This window comes from Ascaphus truei, chromosome 7, assembly GCF_040206685.1.
Source record: "Ascaphus truei isolate aAscTru1 chromosome 7, aAscTru1.hap1, whole genome shotgun sequence".
Lineage (NCBI taxonomy): Eukaryota > Metazoa > Chordata > Amphibia > Anura > Ascaphidae > Ascaphus > Ascaphus truei.
In genome coordinates this window covers 63,678,872-63,700,501 of record NC_134489.1, presented here as the reverse complement: position 1 = coordinate 63,700,501, position 21,630 = coordinate 63,678,872, and the positions used below count along the sequence as shown (strand labels likewise).

Here is a 21,630-nt window from a genome sequence, read left to right as displayed (position 1 = left end):
TATTAGATAATAGTGACTGTTTTTGTTGTTGTTTTTATTCAACTCTTAATGCCATTTTTAATGAGTTTTAAAGCATCCTTTGATTTCTATAGCAGGTTTTGGCCCACCTCCTAATCAGTGCAATATCTTTGCAACATTTTCCTGTTTGTGATCATTTGTTGCCAATGTTACCAGCAGGTTGAGTTGTAACAATAGCTAATGTTACCTTAGTAATATAAGGCTACATTGTAGCTGCTGTGTTACACTGACTGAAGGATTGATTGAAACGGAAAGGTGGTCATTATGTTAGGCCCACAATCAGGATTTTTACAGATTTACAACAGGAGCACCAAACGATTGCCAGCTGAGGTAGGAATGTAGAATTATACAGTCACACGCTTTACCTATACAAATAATTTTAAAAAAAAGTATTTCTGCTTTAAACATTAGGAAAAGAACAGGACAGACTCGGGCCCACATTTAGAATAATAAGAACAACGATGATGATAACGCCTGATTTGTCACAATACAGATTGGGACAGGACATAGTATACATAGTATAATATAATCATCAACATTAAACATGAAGGGGCCGCAGGAGTGGTGCTGGCATGTAAGGGACGCTCATAATAATTATGTTTATATTGGTATCTGCAACAGAAGAAACACAATTAATAAACATCACAGGTCTTCGAGTGAGAAAACATTAAAGGAATATTGAGCTGTACAGACCAGTGACACACAGGCTGAACCTAAATAATAATGATTATATTACTGATATCATCACCTCCCTCTTCCTGTGACATGCCCCACAGACATGTATATCTATATACAGTATATCTATATATAGTTATTATATGCCAGGAATCCTGTGCTCCACAGTCTTCCCAGTGACTACCTGCTGGCTATATAATTTGGTTGTGGTTGTAGAGTCTCGCCCGCCCTGGACCTGCCTGTCACCCTCCCTGGGCTCTGCTCTCCTTCTCGGTGTACCAACTCACCCTCCCTCCTCCAGGCCACTGCAGTATGTGTGTATGTATGTATGTATGTATGTATGTATGTATGTATGTATGTATGTATGTGTGTGTATGTATGTATGTATGTATGTATGTGTGTATGTATGTATGTATGTATGTATGTGTGTATGTATGTATGTATGTATATATATATCCTGCACAATATGCTGTACTATCAGTATATAGATCATGCAGTATATGCTGTGCTAACAGTAAATAGATCCTGTACTATCAGTATTATATAGATGCCGTACAATCATTATATAGAGTATGCATTATTTGCTGTGCTATCAGCATATAGATTCTGCACCAAATAAGTATATAGCTTCTGCTGAACGATCAGTATATAGATGGTGTATTATCAAAATGTAGATCATGCACAATAAGATTATATGTAGTAGACCAGGGGTTGCCTACCAGTTATTTCGAATGGTTACCTAATAAAGGAACAAAAATGAAAAATTGACTAAAAGACTGATTAAGGAAAGGAACAATACTAAATCCTTAAAATTAAAATACATGACAGGGGAAACATATGAATATTACAAACACAACTTAATAACTTAGCAATAAAAACATAAATCAAATAAATGTAAATGAATAAATTAGGATGCAATGTAAGTTATTCCCCATATTTGTTTTGGGAGCAGACATTTTCGGCAATGAACTTTGTTAAAACTAAGTACAGATCTGTAGTGGCAGGCGCTTACGCGGGCGCCGTCTGCTCCTGTTATCAACCGTGGAAATCAATCCTAACTTTGAGAGACTGGTAACTGAAATGCAAGTTTATAAATCACATTGAGACTTTTTACATTCAGATTCTTCTTTTTTCTTTAAATTAGGATTTCAAATTTTTTTTCTTCTCAATAAAAAAAAAATGTTTGTAATATTTAAAAGTTATTATCCGTGTTTATTTATGATGTTAGGTTTTGCTATTCATTTAAACTGGATTTAGGGGGCAGTAAGACAGTGGTCCGGCACAAAATTTGCGCACGTTTATTTGCACGCCTGAAAACAAGGTGAAGCACCCCTGCAGTAGACCATGCATACTAAGGCTGTGCTTATAGTGCCGGCGACGTCACACTGCGGTCGCTGGAAAAAAATCAAATTGAAGTGATTTCTAGAGATCGCGACCAATTCGTTGCTCCGTCGCGTTGCTCCCACTATAAGCGCACGCGACGGCTTCAATACATTTGTTTTGAAGCGACGTCGCTGGCACTATAAACGCAACCTAAGGCTACGCTTATAGTTCCGGCGACGCGACGTCAGGCTACGGTCGCTGGAAAAATCAAATTGAGATGACTTCCAGCGATTGCGACCAAGCCGTCACGTCACGCTTACTAAAAGCGCACGCGACGGCGGCTATGCATTTGTTTTGACGCGGCATCGCTGGCACTATAAGCGCAGCCTTAAGTATATAGATCCTGTTCTAGCAGCATACAGATCCTCAGACAGGGTGTGAAATTCCTCAGCCTGGTGCCAGCATGTTCCTGGGACATAGAGCATGACGGGAGATGTAGTTTCCTGGAATGAGCAATGCATGCCGAGAGTTGTAGTTCCCATGAGACTGGCAGTGAGTGAATGGTGTGGAAGGAGTGGGTGTTGGGACTACAGGTCCCAGGAGGCTTTGCGTCTGCCCCACCTGTGTGTGTGTGCATACGCTGTCATACCTGGTGTGTGTCTGCAAAGGAATGCGAGGGGAGGGGGAGGAAGTAGGAAAGAAAGAAAGAACAAGAGAGAGAGGGAGTAGTTGGGGAGAGAAAGAAGGAATGGGAGAGAAAGAAGGAATGAGCTGGAAAGGGGAGGAGTGAGACAGGGAGGAGGGAAAAAAGGAGAGAAAGAGAAAAGTAAGAACGAGGAGAGAGAAAAGACATTGAAAAGTGTGAAATAGGGAAAGGGACAGAGAGAAAGTAAGAAGGAGAAAGGAGGGATAGAAAAGCAAGGAGATAGACATAGAGATAGACATAGAGAACGAGTGAGAGTAGGAAGGGGAAAGTGAGAGACAGCGGAGGAGAGAAAGTGAGACGCCCAGCGAATGGAGATAGGCTGTGAGAAAGCGCTGACACTGTAAGGTGAGAGAGTCCTGAGAGCGGAGCGATGTTCGGCAGGGTCGGGGTTAATGGAGCGACGCTCTGCAGAGTCTCTGACGGGGGGTCCTGATGTAGCGATGTTTACAGGTCTCTAGCACAAGAGGGGTTAAGAGTGTCGCTGTGCAGGTCTCTGGTAGCAAAGCGATTCATGGACAACTCTGCAGGTATCTGGCTGGGGAAGGGTTAATGGAGCACCCCTCTGCAGGTGTCTGGCTGGGGAAGGGTTAATGGAACACCCCTCTGCAGGTGTCTGGCTGGGGAAGGGTTAATGGAGCACCCCGCTGCAGTTGTCTGGCTGGGGAAGGGTTAATGGAGCACCCCTCTGCATGTATCTGGCTGGGGATGGGTTAATGGAGCACCCCTCTGCAGGTGTCTGGCTGGGGAAGGGTTAATGGAGCACCCCTCTGCAGAGGTCTGGTTGGGGAAGGGTTAATGGAGCACCCCTCTGCAGGGGTCTGGCTGGGGAAGGGTTAATGGAGCACCCCTCTGCAGGTGTCTGGCTGGGGAAGGGTTAATGGAGCACCCCTCTGCAGGTGTCTGGCTGGGGAAGGGTTAATGGAGCACCCCTCTGCAGGTATCTGGCTGGGGAAGGGTTAATGGAGCACCCCTCTGCAGGGGTCTGGCTGGGGAAGGGTTAATGGAGCACCCCTCTGCAGGGGTCTGGCTGGGGAAGGGTTAATGGAGCACCCCTCTGCAGGTGTCTGGCAGGGGAAGGGTAAATGGAGCACCCCTCTGCAGGGGTCTGGCTGGGGAAGGGTTAATGGAGCACCCCTCTGCAGGTGTCTGGCTGGGGAAGGGTTAATGGAGCACCCCTCTGCAGGTGTCTGGCTGGGGAAGGGTTAATGGAGCACCCCTCTGCAGGTGTCTGGCTGGGGAAGGGTAAATGGAGCACCCCTCTGCAGGTGTCTGGCTGGGGAAGGGTTAATGGAGCACCCCTCTGCATGTGTCTGGCTGGGGAAGGGTTAATGGAGCACCCCTCTGCAGGTATCTGGCTGCGGAAGGGTTAATGGAGCACCCCTCTGCAGGTGTCTGGCTGGGGAAGGGTTAATGGAGCCCCCCTCTGCAGGTGTCTGGCTGGGGAAGGGTTAATGGAGCACCCCTCTGCAGGTTTCTGGCTGGGGAAGGGTTAATGGAACACCCCTCTGCAGGTGTCTGGCTGGGGAAGGGTTAATGGAGCACCCCGCTGCAGGTGTCTGGCTGGGGAAGGGTTAATGGAGCACCCCTCTGCATGTATCTGGCTGGGGATGGGTTAATGGAGCACCCCTCTGCAGGTGTCTGGCTGGGGAAGGGTTAATGGAGCACCCCTCTGCAGGGGTCTGGTTGGGGAAGGGTTAATGGAGCACCCCTCTGCAGGGGTCTGGCTGGGGAAGGGTTAATGGAGCACCCCTCTGCAGGGGTCTGGCTGGGGAAGGGTTAATGGAGCACCCCTCTGCAGGTGTCTGGCTGGGGAAGGGTTAATGGAGCACCCCTCTGCAGGTATCTGGCTGGGGAAGGGTTAATGGAGCACCCCTCTGCATGTGTCTGGCTGGGGAAGGGTTAATGGAGCACCCCTCTGCAGGTGTCTGGCTGCGGAAGGGTTAATGGAGCACCCCTCTGCAGGTGTCTGGCTGGGGAAGGGTTAATGGAGCACCCCTCTGCAGGTGTCTGGCTGAGGAAGGGTTAATGGAGCACCCCTCTGCAGGTGTCTGGCTGGGGAAGGGTTAATGGAGCACCCCTCTGCAGGTATCTGGCTGGGGAAGGGTTAATGGAGCACCCCTCTGCAGGTGTCTGGCTGGGGAAGGGTTAATGGAGCACCCCGCTGCAGGTATTTGGCTGGGGAAGGGTTAATGGAGCACCCCTCTGCAGGTGTCTGGCTGGGGAAGGGTTAATGGAGCACCCCTCTGCATGTGTCTGGCTGGGGAAGGGTTAATGGAGCACCCCTCTGCAGGTGTCTGGCTGGGGAAGGGTTAATGGAGCACCCCTCTGCAGGTGTCTTGCAGGAGAGAGGTTCATAGAGGGATGCTTTGCAAGTGTCTGGCATGGGAGGGGTGACTGGAGCAACACTTTGCATGTCTGTGGCAGTGGTTGGTATTAATGGAGCGACGCTCTGCAGGTCTCTGACAGTAAATGGACTAATGGAACAGCACTCTGCAGGGGAAGAGTTAGTGGAGCAATGCTCTGCAGGTATTTGGCAGGAGAGAGGTTAATGGAGCAACGTGCTGCTGATTGGCAGGGAAGGGGTTAAGATCACCCCTGCAGGTCTCTGGCAAGGGAGGAGTTAATCGTGCGATGCTTTGCAGGCCTCTGACGGGAGGGGTTAATGAAGTGACTGCATGTTTTTGTTAGTAAAGGGATTAATAGAGGGATGCTCTGCAGGTCTCTGGCTGCGGGTTAAAAGAGCAACACTATAGGTGTTCGGCAGAGGAGAGGTTAATGGAGCGATGCTCTGCAGGTGTTTAGCAGGGTACTGTTTTAATGAAGTGTGGTTCTGCATGTCTCTGGAAGGGGTTGGGGTGTTAATGGAGCAACGCTCTGCAGAAGTCTGGGAGGGGAGGGGTTAGTGGAGTGACGCTGTGTGATTCTGGAAATAAACATGTTGTGAATTTTCCCCAGCGTATCAGTCACTGGTCAACCTGTTACTCTGCTTCTTACAGCAATAAGATACACATTCACAGACCTGACTAATAAGAGAAGTCACAGACAGACTGACTGATAGAAGCTAGACGCTGACTGAGTGGCCAGGCGCAGACTGACTGATAGTCAGTGTCTAGCTTCTATCAGTCAGTCTGCGCCTGGCCATAGTCAGTGTCTAGCTTCTATCAGTCAGTCTGCGCCTGGCCACTCAGTCAGCGTCTAGCTTCTATCAGTCATTCTGCGCCTGGCCACTCAGTCAGCGTCTAGCTTCTATCAGTCAGTCTGCGCCTGGCCACAGTCAGCGTCTAGCTTCTATCAGTCAGTGTCTAGCTTCTATCAGTCAGTCTGCGCCTGGCCACTGTCAGTGTCTAGCTTCTATCAGTCAGTCTGCGCCTGGCCACAGTCAGTGTCTAGCTTCTATCAGTCAGTCTGTGCCTGGCCACTCAGTCAGCGTCTAGCTTCTATCAGTCAGTCTGCGCCTGGCCACAGTCAGTGTCTAGCTTCTATCAGTCAGTCTGCGCCTGGCCACTCAGTCAGTGTCTAGCTTCTATCAGTCAGTCTGCGCCTGGCCACTCAGTCAGCGTCTAGCTTCTATCAGTCAGTCTGCGCCTGGCCACAGTCAGTGTCTAGCTTCTATCAGTCAGTCTGCGCCTGGCCACAGTCAGTGTCTAGCTTCTATCAGTCAGTGTCTAGCTTCTATCAGTCAGTCTGCGCCTGGCCACAGTCAGTGTCTAGCTTCTATCAGTCAGTCTGCGCCTGGCCACTCAGTCAGCGTCTAGCTTCTATCAGTCAGTCTGCGCCTGGCCACAGTCAGTGTCTAGCTTCTATCAGTCAGTCTGCGCCTGGCCACTCAGTCAGCGTCTAGCTTCTATCAGTCAGTCTGCGCCTGGCCACAGTCAGTGTCTAGCTTCTATCAGTCAGTCTGCGCCTGGCCACTCAGTCAGCGTCTAGCTTCTATCAGTCAGTCTGCGCCTGGCCACAGTCAGTGTCTAGCTTCTATCAGTCAGTCTGCGCCTGGCCACTCAGTCAGCGTCTAGCTTCTATCAGTCAGTCTGCGCCTGGCCACAGTTAGTGTCTAGCTTCTATCAGTCAGTCTGCGCCTGGCCACTGTCAGTGTCTAGCTTCTATCAGTCAGTCTGCGCCTGGCCACAGTCAGCGTCTAGCTTCTATCAGTCAGTCTGCGCCTGGCCACTCAGTCAGCGTCTAGCTTCTATCAGTCAGTCTGCGCCTGGCCGCTCAGTCAGTGTCTAGCTTCTATCAGTCAGTCTGCGCCTGGCCACTCAGTCAGCGTCTAGCTTCTATCAGTCAGTCTGCGCCTGGCCACAGTCCGTGTCTAGCTTCTATCAGTCAGTCTGCGCCTGGCCACTCGGTCAGCGTCTAGCTTCTATCAGTCAGTCTGTGCCTGGCCACTGTCAGCGTCTAACTTCTGTCAGTCAGTCTGCGCCTGGCCACAGTCAGCGTCTAGCTTCTATCAGTCAGTCTGCGCCTGGCCACAGTCAGCGTCTAGCTTCTATCAGTCAGTCTGCGCCTGGCCACAGTCAGCGTCTAGCTTCTATCAGTCAGTCTGCGCCTGGCCACTGTCAGTGTCTAGCTTCTATCAGTCAGTCTGCGCCTGGCCACTCAGTCAGCGTCTAGCTTCTATCAGTCAGTCTGCGCCTGGCCACAGTCAGTGTCTAGCTTCTATCAGTCAGTCTGCGCCTGGCCACAGTCAGTGTCTAGCTTCTATCAGTCAGTCTGCGCCTGGCCACAGTCAGCGTCTAGCTTCTATCAGTCAGTCTGCGCCTGGCCACTCAGTCAGCGTCTAGCTTCTATCAGTCAGTCTGCGCCTGGCCAGTCAGTGTCTAGCTTCTATCAGTCAGTCTGCGCCTGGCCACTGTCAGTGTCTAGCTTCTATCAGTCAGTCTGCGCCTGGCCACTGTCAGTGTCTAGCTTCTATCAGTCAGTCTGCGCCTGGCCACTCAGTCAGCGTCTAGCTTCTATCAGTCAGTCTGCGCCTGGCCACAGTCAGTGTCTAGCTTCTATCAGTCAGTCTGCGCCTGGCCACTCAGTCAGCGTCTAGCTTCTATCAGTCAGTCTGCGCCTGGCCACTGTCAGTGTCTAGCTTCTGTCAGTCAGTCTGCGCCTGGCCACTGTCAGTGTCTAGCTTCTATCAGTCAGTCTGCGCCTGGCCACTCAGTCAGTGTCTAGCTTCTATCAGTCAGTCTGCGCCTGGCCACAGTCAGTGTCTAGCTTCTATCAGTCAGTCTGCGCCTGGCCACTGTCAGTGTCTAGCTTCTATCAGTCAGTCTGCGCCTGGCCACAGTCAGTGTCTAGCTTCTATCAGTCAGTCTGCGCCTGGCCACTGTCAGTGTCTAGCTTCTATCAGTCAGTCTGCGCCTGGCCACTCAGTCAGTGTCTAGCTTCTATCAGTCAGTCTGCGCCTGGCCACTGTCAGTGTCTAGCTTCTATCAGTCAGTCTGCGCCTGGCCACTGTCAGTGTCTAGCTTCTATCAGTCAGTCTGCGCCTGGCCACTGTCAGTGTCTAGCTTCTATCAGTCAGTCTGCGCCTGGCCACTCAGTCAGTGTCTAGCTTCTATCAGTCAGTCTGCGCCTGGCCACTCAGTCAGTGTCTAGCTTCTATCAGTCAGTCTGCGCCTGGCCACTGTCAGTGTCTAGCTTCTATCAGTCAGTCTGCGCCTGGCCACAGTTAGTGTCTAGCTTCTATCAGTCAGTCTGCGCCTGGCCACAGTCAGCGTCTAGCTTCTATCAGTCAGTCTGCGCCTGGCCACTGTCAGTGTCTAGCTTCTATCAGTCAGTCTGCGCCTGGCCACAGTTAGTGTCTAGCTTCTATCAGTCAGTCTGCGCCTGGCCACAGTCAGCGTCTAGCTTCTATCAGTCAGTCTGCGCCTGGCCACTGTCAGTGTCTAGCTTCTATCAGTCAGTCTGCGCCTGGCCACAGTCAGTGTCTAGCTTCTATCAGTCAGTCTGCGCCTGGCCACAGTCAGTGTCTAGCTTCTATCAGTCAGTCTGCGCCTGGCCACAGTCAGTGTCTAGCTTCTATCAGTCAGTCTGCGCCTGGCGCCACAGTCAGTGTCTAGCTTCTATCAGTCAGTCTGCGCCTGGCCACAGTCAGTGTCTAGCTTCTATCAGTCAGTCTGCGCCTGGCCACAGTCAGTGTCTAGCTTCTATCAGTCAGTCTGCGCCTGGCCACAGTCAGTGTCTAGCTTCTATCAGTCAGTCTGCGCCTGGCGCCACAGTCAGTGTCTAGCTTCTATCAGTCAGTCTGCGCCTGGCCACTCAGTCAGTGTCTAGCTTCTATCAGTCAGTCTGCGCCTGGCCACTCAGTCCGTGTCTAGCTTCTATCAGTCAGTCTGCGCCTGGCCACTGTCAGTGTCTAGCTTCTATCAGTCAGTCTGCGCCTGGCCACAGTCAGCGTCTAGCTTCTATCAGTCAGTCTGCGCCTGGCCACTGTCAGTGTCTAGCTTCTATCAGTCAGTCTGCGCCTGGCCACAGTCAGTGTCTAGCTTCTATCAGTCAGTCTGCGCCTGGCCACAGTCAGTGTCTAGCTTCTATCAGTCAGTCTGCGCCTGGCCACTCAGTCCGTGTCTAGCTTCTATCAGTCAGTCTGCGCCTGGCCACTGTCAGTGTCTAGCTTCTATCAGTCAGTCTGCGCCTGGCCACAGTCAGTGTCTAGCTTCTATCAGTCCGTCTGCGCCTGGCCACAGTCAGTGTCTAGCTTCTATCAGTCAGTCTGCGCCTGGCCACTGTCAGTGTCTAGCTTCTATCAGTCAGTCTGCGCCTGGCCACAGTCAGTGTCTAGCTTCTATCAGTCAGTCTGCGCCTGGCCACAGTCAGTGTCTAGCTTCTATCAGTCAGTCTGCGCCTGGCCACAGTCAGCGTCTAGCTTCTATCAGTCAGTCTGCGCCTGGCCACTCAGTCAGTGTCTAGCTTCTATCAGTCAGTCTGCGCCTGGCGCCACAGTCAGTGTCTAGCTTTTGGCTTGGCCATTTGACGCCGCGCAGCTATATTGGCAGTAGTTGCAGGGGGAGATGCCGGGGGACGCTGCTGCCCGCCGCCACTCAGAGGTTTACTAGGTAAACCCGTAGTCTGAATATACATGGCCAAACCAGTAGTCTCCGGGTGAAACCCGGAGTGGTGGCAACCCTGTGGGCAGCAGCCAGGGACAGACTGACAGTGGCGGGGGTCAGACACAGACTGATGAGGCCCCGCTCACACAGTGCACTACACGATGTGCACGCGCTTACGTCACTGATTCCTGGCGGCCAATGGTAGTGTTCAGTATTGAAACTACCATTGGCTGCAAAGTACAGCGTCGACGCTGCTGCAGTCGCGGGAGTCTTTTCAATCTGTGATCTCCGGCTGCAGCAGCGTGATGTCAATTTCAGCAGCCAATCAATGTCCAGACGTTTACATTGAGTGGCTGCTGAAATTGAGACTCGGCCCTTCTATGGAGATGGGGGACGGGGGACCGGGGGAGGTGTCTGCAAGTGAAATATAGACTGTTCTGAGTAATTGGCAAACCCATGTAATTACGATCTGGTGGTTTTCAACTTTATAAGAACAGCTGGATCTTTCTTCCCGCCCGCCTGCTCCCCCGCTCCCGCCCGGGAATCATTCAGTCTGCTGGAGATGATCACACATCACCCAGCAGATGGAGGAGCGGACGCAGCGTCGCGAAGTGCGCTGTGTGAACGGGGCCTGACAGGGACTGACTGCAGCCTGACGCGGGCAGTCTCAGGGAGCGAGATTCAGAGATAGAAAGAGAGGTTAAACTCTGCAGTTCCAGTGCAGGTCGGCCTAGTGCCACACTTTCTGCGCTCTTGTCCCTCTGCTGTGTGGTTATGTAATAGTTTCTGTGTGTATGAAAACCCAGCGTGGCCACACCTGATTTATGGCACAAGGACACATCGTTCTTCTATTCCTCAGCTGCAAGCAACATGTACTGTTCCAATACTGCCCTCGACACACGTACAGCTCTGTCACTGCACCTCCATCCTGCCCTGCCCTGCCCTCGGCTATTCCAGTATTGACCACACACACACACTTGAAGCCAATAGGGTGCACTCTCAAATCCTATAGTAAAACACACACACACACACACACCTATCGGCGTATCAATCCATCTTTGTTTATTGTCTGGCCCCCTCTTTCTCTCCTGAGTTTTTCTCCCTCTCCCCTTCGTTGTCTCCCTTGTTCCCTTGCTTGCGATTATAAGAGGATATTGTGTAGACCCGACAGGGCTTTTGAGGACGGCTAATTAACGTTACTCACCACCGCTCTGCGACTTGAGTATTGCTACCAGCTGCACGTACACACACACACACACTGTGCTAGCATACAGCATTGTGTGTGTGTGTGTGTGTGTGTGTGTGTGTGCGCGCGCGCGCATATATACGTAGCGCTGGCAGTGTGTACGGTGCACTCTATGTGTGTATGTAGCACTGGCAGGATGTACGGATATATGTGTGTGTGTGTGTGTGTGTGTGCGCTCATTTGCATGTCATTTCCCAGAATCCCTCGCTGCAGTGGAAGCACTGTATGCTAGGTGATAATGACAAAAGGCAGGGTTGCAGACCTGTCTAAGGCTTCGTCCATGTTTCTTGCTGAGGCTGAGGGAAAGCGGGTGCTTTCCCTGGCCTTAGACAGCGCGCCGTCCGTGGGCGTGTCGGGGGGGTGTCGGCGGGCGGGCCAGTGACGTCACGGAGCTGGTTCGCCCTCATTGGGCGAACCGCTCACGAGACCGGCCCTGCGCTCCGGCAAGCGCGAAGATTTAAAATTTTCCCAAGACCTACGCTTCCACGCGCTTGCGGAAGCGTAGGCGAGCCCCTACTAAAGCCGCTCTCATTGCGGCTGTAAGGGCTCAGTGCCGAGCGGAAGTGCGCCTCAGCCCGCAAGCACTAAACATGGACGCGACCTAAGACATGTGAATGTGCTCACAAGTAATATTTTTATATGATATATATATATATCTCGATTCTAAGACGCACCCTTGATTTAATAACATTTTTTAAGAAAAAAAAACCATTACATGAAATGTGCCGAATTTTTTTTCCAGCAGCGCCCCTTGCAGACTGTGGTTTTTTTTTTTAAACATTGATTTCTATGGCTTGACCCCGCTAGTGCTGAGCGGGCGGTGCTTGCCGCTTTTACTTACATATATATCTATATATGTAAGTCCCCGGTCACGCGGTGTGCGCGCTTGTGCGTGGGCACTCACGCTCACCCACGCTTGGCGCTTGGGTAAACTATAAAACTAAACTTGCCCGCAACGTCCCCCCGCGCGCGCTTCCGAAATAGCCAGGACACCCGGCGCTCATGCTTGGAGAGCTGGTGATGTCACCGCTCTCAAGCATGAGTGCGGTCAGCGTTAGCGGGCCGCAGCCTAAGACGCATCTCAATTTCAGACATGGGGAAAAAGGTGCGTCTTAGAATCGAGGAAATACGGTATACGTGTGCTCACAAGTGATAATTTCATTTGGTGGAGGGTTTTTTGTCACTTTTTTCACCCTCCATAACTTATCTAATATGTGGTGGAAACCTATACCAGCTTCATATTGCTGGGCCAGTATAACCGGCCTCACACTGACCAGACCCAAAAGGTCGAAACGCCTGTCTTTGGGTAGGTTTATCGGCTTTGATTTTTAACCCAGGCTGTGCTGAATAGCTGTGTAAGGCCTCGTCCAGGGTGGTGCTGAGCGCACGCGCTCACGCTGGACACGTTGCGACAATGCACGTGGCCTGCGTGAGCGGGCGGGCGCGCTTGCTCGGGCGCTCAGCCGCTTGCTGAGCAAGCAAAATAGATTTTGCTGATCGCAAGCGCGTCACGTGAGCGGTTCGCCCAATGAGCGTGAACCAGCTCCGTGACGTCGTGGACACGCCCACAGACGTGCGCACACTAGCCGGCCAGGAATCGCCCGGCCGAGCAGGGAGCAGCGCTGGAGCGCCAGCGTGCCTGTTTCCACGCTGGACGAGGCCTAATGCAGCGAGCATAAGCTTATAAGGGTCCATGTCAAAATAGATTTGAAGCAAAAGGTGACACTGTGTTCTCATTTACATGTCATTTACCAGAATCCCTTGCTGCAGTTGAAGCACTTTATGCTAGGTGATAATGGTGAAAGGCAGGGTTGCAGACCTGTCTAAAACATGTGAATGTGCTCACAATTGATATTTTCGTTTTATATATAATCTCAAATGAAAATATGTATACAGGCATACCCCGCATTAACGTACGCAATGGGTCCAGAGCATGTATGTAAAGCGAAAATGTACTTAAAGTGAAGCACTACATTTTTTCCACTTATCGATGCATGTGCTGTACTGCAAATGTCATACACGTGCATAACTTATGTAAATAACACATGTGTAACAGGCTCTATATCTCCCCGCTTGCGCACAGCTTCGGTACAGGTAGGGAGCCGGTATTGCTGTTCAGGACGTGCTGACAGGCGCAGGCGCATGCGCGAGCTGCTGTTTGCCTATTGGGCGCTATGTACTTACTCGCGAGTGTACTTAAAGTGAGTGTCCTTAAACCGGGGTATGCCTGTATGTAGTACTGGCAGTGTGTACGGCTATGTATGTATGTATGTAACGCTGGCAGTATGTACGGTGCTCTGTATATGTATATATAGCACTAGTCCAGGGGTCTCAAGGAAAAAGAGCCATTTTATTAAAAAAAAGAAATTCCAAAATATTCCGAGAGCTGCAACACATGCATGAATATTACACCCCCACAAACACATACATATACAGTACACACACTAATAGGTATATACTGTATAAGCATTAACATAAGACAAAATGTGTGGGGGAATAAAATGCATCTCACAAGTCCCTTTATTTAGTGTTTTTCATTGTTCTGTGCAAAACAGTGTCATTTACAAAAAACAATACATACACTACCCCCCCAAAACACCTACACGCCCCCCCCCCCCCAAATACACACACACACACACACACACTGGGCCTTTCCCTCACTGTCCTGCCGGTGGCTGCGGGTGGGGCCCGGTCGTCGCTGGTCGGGCCTCTTGTTGCCGCCGGGCCCGACGTCTCCCTGCCTCTCTCCTGTACTGTGTCCCACGCCGGAAGTGCGTGTCGCAACCTATGTCACAGAGCCCGGCGTGGGACAGTACAGGAGAGAGGCAGGCAAGCAGCTGGGCAGACGTCGGGCGCGGCGGCAACAAGAGGCCCGACTAGCGACGACCGGGCCCCACCCACAGCCACCGGCAGGACAGTGAGGGAGAGAGGCAGCAGCTGGGGGTCGGCAACCTGCAAAGAGCCGCAAGCAAGTGCGGTAAAAGCCGCATGCAGCTCGGGAGTCGCAGGTTGCTGACCCCTGCACTAGTCCTATATATTGGAGCAGAGGTTAAGGGAAGTGGATTTCCCTCATTGTCCCAGAACGCAGATAGCAGGAAGATGATCTGGGTTTCTGACATAACAGGAAAAAGTACATGGGATTAGTTTCACCTCCTTGACCTAAATATTTCATGTGTTGTTTTAATGTCTTGAATTACACGCTTTAACTCCCCCTGCCTGTCTATTAGATTAGTTACCCATTAACCTCTCCTTTTAGGGGGAATTTCTTTGCCATATTATATAATGTTACAGTTTATACAGTACGTGTGTGTGTGTGTGTGTGTGTGTGTGTGTGTGTGTGTGTGTGTATATATACAGTTGTGTGAAAAAGAAAGTACACCCTCTTTGAATTCTATGGTTTTACATATCAGGACATAATAACAATCATCTGTTCCTTAGCAGTTCTTAAAATTAGGTAAATACAACCTCAGATGAACAAAAACACATAACATATTACACCGTGTCATGATTTATTTAACAAAAATAAAGCCAAAATGGAGAAGCTATGTGTGAAAAACTAAGTACACCATTACTGCTTCCATAGGAATTAAGATGCTAAGTAGCAGACAGGTGCTGCTAATCAAATGCCCTTTATTAATTGCAAGTGTGACAACCTCTACAAAAGCCGAAGTTTTAGCAGTTTGCTGGTCTGGAGCATTCAGGTGTGTGTTAACACAATGCCAAGGAGGAAAGACATCAGCAATGATCTTAGAGAAACAATTGTTGCTGCCCATCAATCTAGAAAGGGTTATAAGGCCATTTCCAAACAGTTTAAAGTCCATCATTCTACAGTGAGAAACATTATTCAAAAGTAGAAAACATTGAAGACAGTTGCCAATCTTCCCAGGAGTGGACGTCCCAGCAAATTCACCCCAAGGTCAGACCGTGCAATGCTCAGAGAAATTGCAAAATACCCAAGTGTTACATCTCCGACTCTACAGGCCTCAGTTAGCATGTTAAATGTTAAAGTTCATGACAGTACAATTAGAAAAAGACTGAACAAGTATGGTTTGTTTGGAAGGGTTGCCAGGAGAAAGCCTCTTCTCTCTAAAAAGAACATGGCAGCACGGCTTAGGTTTGCAAAGTTGCATCTGAACAAACCACAAGACTTCTGAAACAATGTCCTTTGGACAGAAGAGACCAAAGTGGAGATGTTTGGCCATAATGCACAGCGCCACGTTTGGCAAAAACCAAACACAGCATATCAGCACAAACACCTCATACCAACTGTCAAGCACGGTGGTGGAGGGGTGATGATTTGGGCTTGTTTTGCAGCCACAGGACCTGGGAACCTTGCCGTCATTGAGTTGACCATGAACGCCTCTGAATACCAAAGTATTGTAGAGTCAAATGTGAGGCCATCTATCCAACAGCTAAAGCTTGGCGGAAATTGGGTCATGCAACAGGACAATAATCCCAAGCACACCAGCAAATCTACAACTGAATGGCTGAAAAAGAAAAGAATCAAGGTGTTGCAATGGCCCAGTCAAAGTCCAGACCTCAACCCGATTGAAATGCTGTGACTGGACCTTAAGAGAGCTGTGCATAAACAAACGCCCACAAATCTCAATGAACTGAAGCAACGTTGTAAAGAAGAGTGGGCTAAAATTCCTCCACAACGATGTAAGAGACTGATAAAATCATACAGAAAACGCTTACTTCAAGTTATTGCTGCTAAAGGTGGTTCTACAAGCTATTGAATCATAAGGTGTACTTAGTTTTCCACACATGGCTTCTCCATTTTGGCTTTATTTTTGTTAAATAAATCATGACACGGTGTAATATATTATGTGTTGTTGTTCATCTGAGGTTGTATTTACTTAATTTTAAGACCTGCTAAGGAACAGATGATTGTTATTATGTCCTGATATGTAAAACCATAGAATTCAAAGAGGGTGTACTTCCTTTTTCACACAACTGTATGTGTGTATGTATACACATATACACGTATGGGTGCACGTGTAATATATATATATATATATATATATATATATATATATATATATAGATAGATATATTACACGCATATATTACACGTGTGCACGCACACGCCAGGCACTGACTGACTTCAGAGAGACTGGGGCAGAGATAGAGGGTAAAACTCTGCAGTTCCAGTGCAGGCCGGCAAGTGCCGCTTTTTCTGCACTGTGTCAAAGGGCTTGTCCCTCTGCTGTGTGGTTATGTAATACTATCTGTGTACGTAAAAACCCAGCTCTGACCACACCTGATTTATACTTTTGTCACAAGGACACCTCCTTCTGCTATTCCTGCGATGCAGCACCATGTACTAATCCTATGTTGTCCCACACATGCGCACAGCTTGGTCACTGCACCTCCATCCTGTCCTGCAGCCTCCTCTATTCCTGTACTGATCCCCCCACACACACACACAGCCTGTGTATATATCAGTCTTTGTTTATCCTGTCCCCCTCTCTCTTCCTCCCCTCTCTCTTTCTTCTCCCCTCTATCTTTATTCTCCTCCTCTCTCTTTCTTCTCCCCTCTCTCTTTCTTCTCCCCTCTATCTTTATTCTCCCCCTCTCTCTTTCTTCTCCCCCTCTCTTTCTTCTCCCTCTCTCTCTCTCTTTCTTCTCCCTCTCTCTCTCTCTCTTTCTTTTCCCCTCTCTTTCTCTTTCTTTTCCCCTCTCTTTCTTTCCCCCCCCCTCTCTCTCTCTCTCTCTCTCTCTCTCTCTCTCTCTCTCTCTCTCTCTCTCTCTCTCTCTCTCTCTCTCTCGCTCTCGCGCTCTCTCCCCCCCTCTCGCGCTCTCGCTCTCTCTCTCTCGCGCTCTCGCTCTCTCTCTCTCACGCTCTCTCTCCCCCCCTCTCGCGCTCTCTCTCCCCCCCCTCTCGCGCTCTCTCTCCCCCCCCTCTCGCGCTCTCTCTCCCCCCCCTCTCGCGCTCTCTCTCCCCCCCTCTCGCGCTCTCTCTCCCCCCCTCTCGCGCTCTCTCTCCCCCCCTCTCGCGCTCTCTCTCCCCCCCCTCTCGCGCTCTCTCTCCCCCCCCTCTCGCGCTCTCTCCCCCCCCTCTCGCGCTCTCTCTCCCCCCCTCTCGCGCTCTCTCTCTGCCCCCCCTCGCTCTCTCTCTCCCCCCCCCTCGCGCTCTCCCCCCCCCTCGCGCTCTCTCCCCCCCCCTCGCGCTCTCTCCCCCCCCTCGCGCTCTCTCCCCCCCCCTCGCGCTCTCTCCCCCCCCTCGCGCTCTCTCCCCCCCCTCGCGCTCTTTCTCCCCCCCCCTCGCGCTCTCTCCCCCCCTCGCGCTCTCTCCCCCCCCCCCTCGCGCTCTCTCCCCCCCCCTCGCGCTCTCTCCCCCCCCTCGCGCTCTTCCCCCTCGCGCTCTCCCCCCCTCGCGCTCTCCCCCCCCCTCGCGCTCTCCCACCCCCTCGCGCTCTCCCACCCCCCTCGCGCTCTCCCACCCCCCTCGCGCTCTCCCCCCCCTCGCGCTCTCTCTCCCACCCCTCGCGCTCTCTCTCCCCCCCCTCGCGCGCTCTCTCCCCCCCCTCGCGCTCTCTCCCCCCCCTCGCGCTCTCTCCCCCCCCCTCGCGCTCTCTCCCCCCCTTCGCGCTCTCTCCCCCCCTTCGCGCTCTCTCCCCCCCCCTCGCGCTCTCTCCCCTCCCCTCACGCTCTCTCCCCCCCCTCGCGCTCTCTCCCCCCCCTCGCGCTCTCTCCCCCCCCTCGCGCTCTCTCCCCCCCCTCGCGCTCTCTCTCTCCCCCCTCGCGCTCTCTCTCTCCCCCCTCGCGCTCTCTCTCTCCCCCCTCGCGCTCTCTCTCTCCCCCCTCGCGCTCTCTCTCCCCCCTCGCGCTCTCTCTCCCCCCTCGCGCTCTCTCTCTCCCCCCTCGCGCTCTCTCTCTCCCCCCTCGCGCTCTCTCTCTCCCCCCTCGCGCTCTCTCTCTCTCCCCCCTCGCGCTCTCTCTCTCCCCCCTCGCGCTCTCTCTCTCCCCCCTCGCGCTCTCTCTCACCCCCCTCGCGCTCTCTCTCACCCCCCTCGCGCTCTCTCTCTCCCCCCTCGCGCTCTCTCTCTCCCCCCTCGCGCTCTCTCTCTCTTCCCCCCCTTCGCGCTCTCTCTCTTCCCCCCCTTTCGCGCTCTCTCTCTCTTCCCCCCCCTTCGCGCTCTCTTTCTCTTCCCCCCCCTTCGCGCTCTCTCTCTCTTCCCCCGCCCTTCGCGCTCTCTCTCTTCCCCCGCCCTTTGCTCTCTCTCTCTCTCTTCCCCCCCTCGCTCTCTCTCTCTCTTCCCCCCCCCTCGCGCTCTCTCTCGCTTCCCACCCCTTCGCGCTCTCTCTCTCTCGCTTCCCCCCCCTCGCGCTCTCTCTCTCTCGCTTCCCCCCCCTCGCGCTCTCTCTCTCTCGCTTCCCCCCCCTCGCGCTCTCTCTCTCTCGCTTCCCCCCCCCTCGCGCTCTCTCTCGCTCCCCCCCCCTCGCGCTCTCTCTCGCTTCCCCCCCCTCGCGCTCTCTCTCGCTTCCCCCCCCTCGCGCTCTCTCTCGCTTCCCCCCCCCTCGCGCTCTCTCTCGCTTCCCCCCCCTCGCGCTCTCTCTCGCTTCCCCCCCCTCGCGCTCTCTCTCGCTTCCCCCCCCTCGCGCTCTCTCTCGCTTCCCCCCCCTCGCGCTCTCTCTCGCTTCCCCCCCCTCGCGCTCTCTCTCGCTTCCCCCCCCTCGCGCTCTCTCTCGCTTCCCCCCCTCGCGCTCTCTCTCGCTTCCCCCCCCTCGCGCTCTCTCTCGCTCCCCCCCCCTCGCGCTCTCTCTCGCTCCCCCCCCCTCGCGCTCTCTCTCGCTCTCTCTCGCTTCCCCCCCCTCGCGCTCTCTCTCGCTTCCCCCCCCTCGCGCTCTCTCTCGCTTCCCCCCCCTTCGCGCTCTCTTTCTCTTCCCCCCCCTTCGCGCTCTCTCTCTCTTCCCCCGCCCTTCGCGCTCTCTCTCTTCCCCCGCCCTTTGCTCTCTCTCTCTCTCTTCCCCCCCCTCGCTCTCTCTCTCTCTTCCCCCCCCCTCGCGCTCTCTCTCGCTTCCCACCCCTTCGCGCTCTCTCTCTCTCGCTTCCCCCCCCCTCGCGCTCTCTCTCTCTCGCTTCCCCCCCCTCGCGCTCTCTCTCTCTCGCTTCCCCCCCCTCGCGCTCTCTCTCTCTCGCTTCCCCCCCCTCGCGCTCTCTCTCGCTCCCCCCCCCTCGCGCTCTCTCTCGCTTCCCCCCCCTCGCGCTCTCTCTCGCTTCCCCCCCCTCGCGCTCTCTCTCGCTTCCCCCCCCCTCGCGCTCTCTCTCGCTTCCCCCCCTCGCGCTCTCTCTCGCTTCCCCCCCCTCGCGCTCTCTCTCGCTTCCCCCCCTCGCGCTCTCTCTCGCTTCCCCCCCTCGCGCTCTCTCTCGCTTCCCTCCCCTCGCGCTCTCTCTCGCTTCCCCCCCTCGCGCTCTCTCTCGCTTCCCCCCCTCGCGCTCTCTCTCGCTCCCCCCCCTCGCGCTCTCTCTCGCTCCCCCCCCCTCGCGCTCTCTCTCGCTCTCTCTCGCTTCCCCCCCTCGCGCTCTCTCTCGCTTCCCCCCCCTCGCGCTCTCTCTCGCTTCCCCCCCCTCGCGCTCTCTCTCGCTTCCCCCCCCTCGCGCTCTCTCTCGCTTCCCCCCCTCGCGCTCTCTCTCGCTTCCCCCCCCTCGCGCTCTCGCTTCCCCCCCTCGCGCTCTCTCTCGCTTCCCCCCCCTCGCGCTCTCTCTCGCTTCCCCCCCCTCGCGCTCTCTCTCGCTTCCCCCCCCTCGCGCTCTCTCTCTCTCGCTTCCCCCCCTCGCGCTCTCTCTCTCTCGCTTCCCCCCCCCTCGCGCTCTCTCTCTCGCTCTTTGTCTTCTTTCTCTGTCTCTCTCCCTTGTTTCCTTGATTAGTAGAGGAAGCTGTGTAGGCCTGACAGGGAGGATGAGGAATGCTAATTAGTTAATCACTGCTCCGCCCCATGAGTATTATTACCAGCTCTGCAAACAAACACTCACACAATGTTTTAGGATCCTCGGTGCAATACTACGTCGCAATGGTACAGATGCAGCAAAGGCACAAACTCACAAGATTTGGCAGTGTAGGATCCTTAGCTGGGGGAAAGAGACTGCGCAGTAGAGTATGGTGCGTATATATATTACCCACAGTGTACACGGCAGTGTGTCTGTCTATATATAGTGCTGACGCTGTTTATATGGCTGTGTGTGTGTATGTAACACTGCTGGTGCATACAGCCCAGTATATATCTGCCGTTTTTTCTTCCGTAACATTGCCAAGATTCGCCCTCTGTCGCTCTACTGCTAAAACTCTAACGCAGGCCCTCAGTCTCTCCTGTCCTGGCTATTGTAACGTTCTCCTCTACAGCTTTCCTGCCTCAACCTGTCTCCTCTACAATCTATCTTTAACGCTGCTGCTGCTAGAATTAATTTATCCTCTCCTAAATCTTTCATGTCTCTCCTGGGGAAATCCCTCTCCTGGCTTCCCGTATTACTTACAAAATTCTCATCCTCTCTTTTAAGGCTACACACTCTTCTGCCCCTCCTTATCTCTCAGCCCTAGTTTCTGGCTATACACCTGCTCATGGATATCTTCTGTCTACCCTTTTTTGTATCTAAAGCTATCTCCCACCTAAAACCTCTCACTCACTGCCCCACACCTCTGGAATGTCCTTCCCCTCAATATCCAACTGGCACCCTCTCTCTGCACCTTTAGGACCTTTCTTAAAACGCATATGGTAGCTCCCCTGGCTGATACTATACATCTCATATGCATGGACCTTAACCGCTTGTAAATGCACTTACCAGAACACCCTCCTACTGTCTCTGTAAGTTCTCCCCACTTACCACTTAGATTGTAAGCTCTTCGGGACAGGGACTCGTTTTCCTAATGTTCATTTTATGTCGGAGCGCTTATTCCCATTATGTGTTACAATATTATGTCACGTATATTGTAAGGCCCCATGTACCTGGCTGGTGCTATATAATTACAGATATACATACAGTATGTGTGGGTGTCTAGAGATCCAATATACCGGTACAGCACAGGAGATAATCACATAAAAGTGTTTTATTGGGTCCAAAAAGCACACACATGCCCGATGCTTCGGTCACGCTGGGCTTAGGTTTTTTTTTAGTGTATGCTGCCATATTTTCTTCTTTCTCTGTATGTATGTTAGTATGTATGTATGTTAGTATATATGTATGTTAGTATGTATGTTCGTATGTATGTTAGTATGTATGTATGTTAGTATGTATGTATGTTAGTATGTTAGTATGTATGTTAGTATGTATGTTAGTATGTTAGTTAAGGTGGGTAAAAAAAGTGACAAAAACCCTCCACAGCAAATGGAGATATTCCTGTATGCTCATTTGCATGTCTTAGACAGGTCTGCAACCCCGCCTTTCACATATATATCTAATTAAATAAACTATTTCCCAGTGGAGAACCTTCCTTCTGCGAGCTGTTCTACACCTAGGGTTGTCCCCCTACCGGGGAAAGTACCATCGGCCCGCGATGTGAACATTGGGTCAAGCAGTGTGTATGTTTTATATAATATATTCCTCCACCGGGAAATGGTTTATTTAATGAAGAAAGATACGTGATATTAGGCTGCTTGAGATTTTTTACATTTTTTTT

The 21,630-nt window shown here is 52.4% G+C and overlaps 1 protein-coding gene across 2 annotated transcripts in view; it reads left to right on the top strand.

Moving 5' to 3' along the window:
• Window positions 1–2,697: 2,697 nt before the first annotated feature.
• PPP1R13L (protein phosphatase 1 regulatory subunit 13 like) overlaps window positions 2,698–21,630 on the top strand; it is a 49,132-nt gene continuing 30,199 nt past the window's right edge. Inside the window, exon 1 of one of the 2 annotated variants that reach the window (XM_075608779.1) lies at window positions 2,698–3,067. Coding sequence is in view for 1 of the 2 variants with exons in the window: in XM_075608778.1 (XP_075464893.1) it covers window positions 20,030–20,118 (89 nt within the window). In the remaining variant the exon portion in view is untranslated. Of the gene's footprint in view, window positions 3,068–19,980; window positions 20,119–21,630 lie in introns of those variants that run through there. The other variant, XM_075608778.1, reaches the window with a different exon arrangement.